Source organism: Cyclopterus lumpus, chromosome 13 (genome assembly GCF_009769545.1).
Source record: "Cyclopterus lumpus isolate fCycLum1 chromosome 13, fCycLum1.pri, whole genome shotgun sequence".
NCBI lineage: Eukaryota > Metazoa > Chordata > Actinopteri > Perciformes > Cyclopteridae > Cyclopterus > Cyclopterus lumpus.
Genome location: NC_046978.1, coordinates 10,282,538 through 10,291,714, shown reverse-complemented (window position 1 = coordinate 10,291,714; position 9,177 = coordinate 10,282,538). Strand labels below are relative to the sequence as shown.

At 40.1% G+C, this 9,177-nt stretch overlaps 3 protein-coding genes across 3 annotated transcripts; all 3 read right to left on the bottom strand.

Moving 5' to 3' along the window:
* Positions 1–3,147: 3,147 nt before the first annotated feature.
* On the bottom strand, positions 3,148–5,187 carry LOC117741998 (claudin-8-like). Its single transcript, XM_034549315.1, has 2 exons — positions 3,436–5,187; positions 3,148–3,268 (listed from the first exon to the last, which is right to left on the bottom strand). The coding sequence occupies exons 1-2, from the start codon at positions 4,080–4,082 to the stop codon at positions 3,232–3,234; spliced, it is 684 nt and encodes a 227-aa protein (XP_034405206.1). The 5' UTR covers positions 4,083–5,187; the 3' UTR covers positions 3,148–3,231.
* An 88-nt stretch (positions 5,188–5,275) lies between these two features.
* On the bottom strand, positions 5,276–6,843 carry cldn8 (claudin 8). The gene has a single exon (XM_034549316.1). The coding sequence runs from the start codon at positions 6,803–6,805 to the stop codon at positions 6,038–6,040; it is 768 nt and encodes a 255-aa protein (XP_034405207.1). The 5' UTR covers positions 6,806–6,843; the 3' UTR covers positions 5,276–6,037.
* A 1,013-nt stretch (positions 6,844–7,856) lies between these two features.
* Positions 7,857–9,177, bottom strand: zgc:110333 (uncharacterized protein LOC550497 homolog). The gene has a single exon (XM_034548590.1). It carries the CDS (start codon positions 9,120–9,122, stop codon positions 8,247–8,249), a length of 876 nt encoding a protein of 291 aa, XP_034404481.1. The 5' UTR covers positions 9,123–9,177; the 3' UTR covers positions 7,857–8,246.

Here is a 9,177-nt window from a genome sequence, read left to right as displayed (position 1 = left end):
TATTGAGGTATTTGGTGAAAACATATTGTGATAATTGATTTGTTCCTAATCACCCAACCCTAGGTGACTTGTCAACAAGAAATTAAAGATGAATAGGCTGCATATATGTCTGCCATTAAATGTGTGATAAACAAAATTACAAGCATCAATATAACTTTGCTGCAGATCACACTCCAGATTTATATTTAAGTGATTATAGATAATTTCACAATGCATATTGCAATATGTTTCTTATTTTTTTATTGTACAAATCTTACACTTAAGTCTTTCCAGTGCTGTGCATATTTATTTATTGTATTAATTAAATCAATCTTACATTATCCATACTTTTCCCTGCCTATACCTAATTCCCATATTCAACTCAACATCTGTTGTTTATCATTCTATCTCAAAGGCTTTAGTCACGTAAATATACAATTTATGTTTTTTTTCCCTGTTGGTCAGTGATTATCCTATAATTTGAATCCTTTTATTATGAAATGGAACATGCCTTTTTTTCCGGCCTTGCTCTTCCTGTCCTTGGCTGACTTGACACAGCTGAGCATCCCTCCCGTGCAGGAGCTCAATTGAGGGCAAAGCCAAACTGCTAATCCGCAAACATGGATACGTCCTGAAGATTAACTTCAAATCTGGCAACATTCGACCTCGACAACGTCTTTGCTTTGCTACACCGAGGAATGATTAAATCTTTGCTCCAGTCCTGATAGAAACGCAAATCTAATCTTCAGACTGGTCTGTGGTGCCCCCTTGAAGATTAACTACCTCAAACTGTTTATCTCTCATAGTAAAGTAAAGTACAATGTTCATGTTACCTTAACCCACTTGAGTGGTGGGATGGAAGTTAAAGTTATCTTGGTTGCTCACCTGCACCAATCAGCAAGTGGTGGTGATGCTCAAAACTACTGCTCCCAAAGCAAGGCAGAAGCATCATGGGTGTGTTATGGGTATTGGGGATTAGTGTAATATCAGTCCCTATTATTTCATTCCCCAGAAATTAGCAAAATTAGAGACTCATAGTTGAGAAAAAAAAATTGTATTTTCTATTTTAGACACATCCTCAATTGGCAAACATGCAGTACAATTTGAAGTAAAAGCTGGGTAACCTATTCATTAAGTAGTGTACAGAATTTGACCATCTTGCTTTGAAATCACAAACCCAATTTGAGTAAAACTATGATTTTAGAACAAATTAAATAAACTCTTAAATTGTGTTATAAGCTAAGATAGATAATATAGTAATGCAATATTACACAGTGTTATACAGCCCATAGCTTAAACTAGGTTCAAATGTATTCCCTTAATATGAAGTTCCTCTGACTGTGAGAAGGTCTGCCCAGGGTTTAGGACACATCACGTTCTCTGATGCCCTCTGGTGGTGAATGACAATGTTGAAGATTAGCATGGTGTTAGCATAACTGCCATAAGTATTGCTTTTATCAAGCAATAATCACAGCATGGAGTGTTTGCTGGTGTTGACCCAAAGCAGATTTATATACATTAAAACGGTTCATTAGCTCTCCTCTGTGTCTGTGAATACCCATTCAGGTAGTCTCACTGTTTACAATAAAATATTTTGACAGAAACAGTTTAAAAGAAATAGACTTTGAGTACTGTCACACCAATAATAGGCTTTAAAACAACATATATACAACTACCACAAGATATTTAGTGACATTTATTTTTTTCTTAACATTTCCAACATATTTTATATCTGACGTTAAGTTATTTTACTTATTTCTATCCTGCAGCACAGATAGCTCATCCTAGCAGCAAATAATGGGCACTATGCAGTGGACCATTTTTAACAGGTTGCCAGTCCATCATAGGGCTTATGGACTATGGAATTGACCTGATCTGGACATATTTATAAAACTGCTGTTCCTTAGGGAAACATATAAATTCCACACAAAGCCCATTCAAAGCCACTAACCCCTAACCCTAAATTGAACTCCACCTGCTAATTACTAAGCATTTGTCAGTCAAAATGTCAATTTCAAGATCATTACTAATACAAACTATAACTATCTACAAGTTTATGTATTCATTCAATCATAGTTACAAAGTCGTAGTAGCACTTTAGTAGCACTTAAATGGCTCTTACTGATAGCACTTTGTAGTTTAACTTTATTGAAGAAATTGAAACATCACAATATTAAAATGATATTGTGATATGAGACTAAATAATTGTCTTAGATCTTGAAAAAACTTAATATAATAGTAAGCTGTAAATGTTGTCTTTACAGTAAAGGGATTTGTTAACTTAGTTATTATATCCACATTATTGATAATTGTTTATCTTTTTGGTAAAACCATGCAATAGCTTTGCAATATTGAGGTATTTGGTGAAAACATATTGTGATAATTGATTTGTTCCTAATCACCCAGCCCTAGGTGACTTGTCAACAAGAAATTAAAGATGAATAGGCTGCATATATGTCTGCCATTAAATGTGTGATAAACAAAATTACAAGCATCAATATAACTTTGCTGCAGATCACACTCCAGATTTATATTTGCTTGATTCTTGTTGTTCTGAATTTGTACTCATGGTTTAATGCACTTATTGTTGCTTTGGATAAAAGCGTCAGCTAAATGACATGTAATGTAATCTCAACAGTAAAATACATAAAGAAATAATTAATGCATTGAAACACAAACACATACAATGATAACCACAGAACATTTAAAAACATTATGTATAGATGGTTCAAAATATGCAAAATATAAGGCTACAATGTTCTATACAGATGTTTTCTCATAAATATTTTGCGAAGTATACACTATCACAAATACAAATTACAAAAAGTGTGTAAATAGTAGAAACAAGATACTCTGGGCATCAAGATAATTCTAATATAAGCAGAATAAATATAATAGTACCTTCATCTTGGCAATAGTGCACAGAAGTTTAAATTAGCTTGCGTTGAAAAGCATAGTGCTTTGTGTCTTTAATGTTTAAGCAGCAATAAAAACTCACTCACACTTTTTGTTTATATGTATACACCAGCCCTGCTCTCACTGTGAGGTCCTGGTTGAATTCTTGATGCTTTATATCCTATGAAAACAGGAGTGTGTGGAACCGGATGAAAACTGGACTGGTAGGATGCAGGAGGATCGCCAATATAAGCCTGTGAATATGGCATGGCGTTTTGGCTTCTGTAAAAAGAGTTGTCTGGTGTATACAGGCTTCCAACAAGGTTAGAGCTCCGCATTGAGGAGTGGTGCGCCATACTACCTTGATATACCAATGATGCATTTTCTTGCAGACCTGGGTTATAGAAAACAGGAGGGTTGATTAGTGCTTCATCATTTGACATAAATTGAGGAATGTTTTGCAGTGGTGTCGAAAGTTGTTGTCCAACATAGCGTTGGCTCTGCAGAGACGGATGGTACGCTGTAGACTGGAGGCTGGAAACACTTGAGATGGGATGATACCTCATGAGAGATGGCTTGCTGGGTGCTGGCTTGTAACTGAGCAAGTTGGCTTGGTGGTACACATCGAATGAGCCTTTGTCTGAGGGTATACGGCGACAGACGAACAACATGGCAGATGCAAAAAGGAAGGCGCCGGTCACCCAACCGATGTAGAGAGCCTCTCCTAGCTCCCTCCTCTGGGCATCAATTAGCAAAGGATTGTAAAAATCTCTAATGATGACATGACCTGTCCACGACACAGGGATAAAGACACAGATACAGGCCCCAAACTGCATACCACCTGCAACCATCAGGATAATGGTCTTAGCCCAATCATTATCCTGAATACAGGATGTACAACGCATTCCTGCCAGAGCCACAAGGAGCCCCAGACCCGAGAGGGCCAGAGAACAGCACATCAGACCTCTGGCTGCCTGTAAGTCCGGGGGCAGAAACAGCAGCGAGTCATAGATCTTACATTGCATCCTGATGTTGGCCTGTCTGTAGCAGTTCATCCACAAGCCCTCCCAGCGGGTTTCCATCACAATGATGTTTTCCCCAATGAAAGCTGTCACCTTCCACATGGGCATCCCTGTAGTAGCCGCCGCCCCGATCAGCCCAATCAGGCCGACACACATTGCGGCTATCTCTGAAACACCTTGAACCATTGTGCAGCCTTCAAGAAATCAGCTGTCCAATTTCAAAATAAGGTTTGCTCGCGTAGACAATAAATTCTGATGCTTTAGTAAAATATCTCAGCATCTGAGTCAGAGATGTGTCCAAGGCAGCGTCGATCTTCGCATCTGATGCAGTTGGTATGGTGTAAGAGGTGGTTTGTTATGGGAAAGAGGCTTTGCTGTCACCTGGTTGGCTCAGGGCAATGGGGGTGTAAAGAACCTTTGCTTATTTTGTGTTTATGGTTCTTCTGGCTATAGTGGTATATCTGTACCATCAGCTTCATCAGCAGTAAACTAATATGCGCAGCCACAGCTAACGACTTCAGAAATGTTTACAACTCGACAAGTTTTTATTTTCCATTATTAGATGTGATAAAAATTCAGAAGCAAACAATACATCAGCGCCTGCAGTACTACTGTTGTCCACAGGGGGGGGGAGCAGAAATGACATTTAAGGTGATTATACAAAGAGGGAATTCACATCTCACAGTAGTGTGACACACAATAACACAATTATTGATTAAGTACCAGAAATATAGTTTAATGAATTAGAAGTTAAAATATGCCAGATTTGTATAACTCTAGGGTTGTTGAGAAGACATACATAGACAAAAACAATGGAGAAAGGTAACATTGTCATTACATCAAATATAAATATGTTCAGTATTTATTTTACTGCCATTACACACGTTGCAATTGAGAGTCTCCAGCTTTTGAACTCACTGAAAATGAAATGAGCTGACCAAATAGTTTAGGAGCTATAATATACTTCACTGAGCAGAGACAGAGACAGACATGTTCTTTAATTGCTTAAATATATGGAGTTGGATTAAACTAGATGTGGACAACTTTTGGTCTAAAACTGTGTATTCAAAGTGACTTGCAAATTCTTATCATGTGATCATGCCACCAGGTTGTCTCTGTTTGGCTTCTTCACAAACACTAAGGCAGATGTCCACACCTTTAACAAGCAGTCTTAAACCTGCATCTCATGTTTACTTAGCCATTTGTTCAGTTCCATTAGTTCCTAAGAGCTCCAGAGCATCATACCAAAGACTAACAATTGTGTTCCAATTGAATGGACACACACAAATGTACTGTATATGTTTTTGTTTTGTTTCTTACTGTTATGTCATCTCTCTTGTGCTTGTTTTCAAGTGCCTTGAGTACCTTTTTTAAAGCACTATACAAATTAAATGTATTATTATTATTACAAAATGTTTAGAATTTTAGAAACAAATGTCTGAGAATTTCCAACACAATCACTAGCCAATTTAGCATTTGCTGTCCTATTACTACATGTAACTTGATCAAAACATCAAAAAAGCAGAACAATATGAGTACTGTGTGTATTTGGGGGGAGATTGGTGCTGCAAGATGTTCTTTTTTTTACCACACAGATGTGTGCTCAGGCATATCTAATGTTGAAGGAAAATGGGTCTGTTTCTACATAGTTCAGTCATATGTGCCAACAACAAGCAATAGCATTTAACAGTTAACACAAATACTCGTGTCACTTTACTCATTGGTTAAAGGCTGCATGAATTGTTATATTAAGAATACGCTTACAAAATTGGTAACCTAAAATACAAAAAAATAAGGCTGTTAGTATAAAATGTAATATGCAACACTCATGTATTGGTTTACACAGTCTGGATTATAATTAGAAAAGATCGTTGATATTGAAATTCTATTACCATTGCTCTTAACAACAACAACACTCCTCAACACTCTTCAAGTATTGTATAATGCGGTTGATTTAAAACAGACATCCATATGGATTTGACTCATTTGAATTCACAGTTGTATTGAAATGTTTATGTTGTCACATTTTAGAAATGTGTCACAGATTGCACTGCCAAGCAAAGCCTTCTTAAAATAGAAATCCCCTTGCTTATGTTGAACATGTGAACTGTGATCATCATTACCTCAGTCAGTCTAGGTGTTCAGAGATAAGCCACCCCGCTGCGTTCAGAGGGGTATGTGGAAGGGTAGCTGTAGTTAGTTGATGGGTACCTTGACAGCACTGGCTGAAACTGGGGTTGTTGTTGCGGAAGTAGCACCAGCCGTTGAGGCTGCAGGGGCTGAGGAGGATAGGTAATGTAGTTGGAGTTCCTTGTGTACACATACCTCTCTGAACCTTTGTCCTCGGACAGCAGACTGCAACAAAGAAACATGCATCCTCCAACAAAGAAGAAAGCAGAGGACACCCAGCCGATATAAAGAGCCTCTCCGAGCTCCCTTCGCTGGGCGTCGATCACCAAGGGGTTGTAGAAGTCCCTGATGATGACGTGACCTGTCCAGGACACTGGGATAAGGATGCAGATGCAAGCCATTATGATCATGATTCCTGCAATGATGAGGACCATCCGCTTAGCTCGATCATTGTTGATACATGACGTGCACTGCAGCCCCAGCAAAGCGATCAGCAGACCGAGGCCACCCAACGCCAGAGCGCAGCACATGAGCCCCCGGGCCGCCTGTAGATCAGGGGGCAGAGCCAGGAGAGAGTCGTATACCTTACACTGCATTCTGATGTCAGCCTGCCGATAGCAATTCATCCACAGACCCTCAAAGCGGGTTTCAAAAACAATGATGTTCTCCCCAATGAAAGCTGTGACTCGCCACATCGGCATCCCCGTGCTTGCGGCCGTCCCAATCAGCCCAATCAGGGTCAATATCAGACCCACTATCTCCAGTCCTGAGTTCGCCATTCTGTCCTCCTCTTATCCCTCCAAACTCTTACATATAATAATGTGCCGACACGGTGTGACTATAGTAGGAAGCAGTAGATGGATTGACTTTGTATCCCAGTGGAGGAGGAGCAGCTTGATGTTCACCTGTACAGCCTCCTCCCTGTGGATAGGACACTAGAATAGGAGGGGTGGGAATCGTGACCGGTTGCTAAGAAACCGTATCCCCCAGGCCTACCTCAGGAGCTGCTGTAAGCTGCCACTTTGTTTATTCAGAAGTCTCGATTTACATTCTCAGATCACAGTTTACAAGGTAGCTTTAGAAACTAGAAATAGGGGGGTTGTTCAACAAGGGGGTTGTTTAGAAAAATATGTACTTTATGTTAATCTATTACCATACCATATCTATAGATATCGAAGACATGAATCAGCTCTGGTGCTCAAAATTGTCTTTTTGTTATTTTGTTAAAAAACGTTCACCACTGTGTCCTTTTATGTTACAAGGAATTACAAAAAAATACAATCGTAATGGCACGGTAGACAAAAAATATTAGCAAAAAAAGCATTTAGAAACTCAACATAATTGTTTGCAATTGCGTATGTGTCATGGGGTTAAGTGTGTACCCATGTGTAACTGTCTGTATGGGATTTATTGTCTCTTGTGTCTGTGCTCAGAAAAAAACAGGGAGTTGCAACTCTGGCTTGGTTGAAATAAAATCTCTGGGCTGGTTTGCATTGTGGGTGGACATGTGTGATCAGTCTGGTTTTACCCGTTTAGGCACATTTCCACTGAGAACAATGGAGACATAACAACTTCCCATTTACACACCCTTAAGCTAAACAGCAGCCGTTTCAGGAGGACATTTTGAAACTTAGGCAAACTTGAGAGCTTTTGGCAGGAAAGGAGACGCATGTAAGCAAGTCACCCTTACTTATTGATCAAGTGTGCCTCAAGTGTGTAGGCAACACAAAAAAACACACAAAACACTAAATCATTTTTTTGTCAACATTGCCGATTTATTGGAAACCACAATTTACCTGATATTTAGGCCAGCAGAATTTTTCAAAAGAGTATGTACATTTACAACAAAAACACAGCAATAAACACATCATCTGGAGGTATATTATCGGAAAAGGGCTGAGTGCATAATTTCTATCAAAGAGCATGTCAGCAGTGTTATCAACAACTATTAATGCAGATTAAAAATACTTCTGAATGACTGATATAATTTAGTGTCAACTAAGCATATGGAAACAAATGGCATTATTCAGCACAGTTCATCATAATCAAAACTTTATCAGTTCCATAATAAATTTATATCTGCAATACACTTGGCCGTCTTTGAGAAAGTAAGGAAACATGTGGCTATTTCCAGTGACGGCCTTTGGGCATGTTAATCCATTCAAATGTGCCAAATCTTGGCAAGTAAACAAAAAAGGGAGTCCAAAATTGTCAATTTTCCTAGTACTGACTTGGTGTGTATGCTACAGATCCAGGTGGGGGTACTGAGTAGGCAGGCTGGTAGGTGTACGCTGGCTGGTACGTGTATGGCTGGTATGTATTTGCAGGTTGGTAGAGATTCATGTCGCGGTTGTACACAATCCTTTCATCTGACTCCTGGGTGCGGGGAGCATGACGGCACAGCAGAATCACTCCGGCAGTGAAAAGCAAAGCTGAGGTCGCCCAGCCGATGTAAAGAGCCTCCCCAAGCTCCCTGCGCTGGGCATCAATCAGCAGAGGGTTGTAGAAGTCCCTGATGATGACATGGCCAGTCCAGGACACAGGGATTATGATAGTGAGACAGGCCAAGAGGAACAGACAGCCTCCAGCGACAAGAACAATATGCTTGGTGCGAGCCCGATGGTCCACCACTTTGGTACACTTCATCCCCACTGCTGAAACGACGAGGGCAAAGGTGGTCAGGGCCACAGAGCTGCACATCAGACCCCTGGCAGCCTGAAGATCTGGCGGCAGAAACAGCAAGGAATCATACACCTTGCACTGCATCCTGATGTTGGCTTGTCTGTAGCAGTTCATCCACAAACCCTCCCAGCGGGTCTCCATGACAATGATGTTCGCCTCAATGAAGGCTGTTACCTTCCACATCGGCAGGCCTGTCACGGCTGCCACTCCGATTAGTCCGATGAAACCAATGATGAGGGCCACTACCTCGCAGCAGATGGCGTCCCGACGGTCCTTCTTCTCAATTCTCTTTTTTTCCTCATATACAGAGTCTTCATAATCTGCATATGTCTTGTCCTGCTTCTCACTGTAGTAAGAGCCTATGTAAGATTGAAGGGGCTTGTTGTAGCCACTGTAAGCGGTGTAAGAGGCCATTGTGGCTGTCACACAGAGAGCCGAAGATTGCACCCTCCAAGCTCTAGAAACCAAT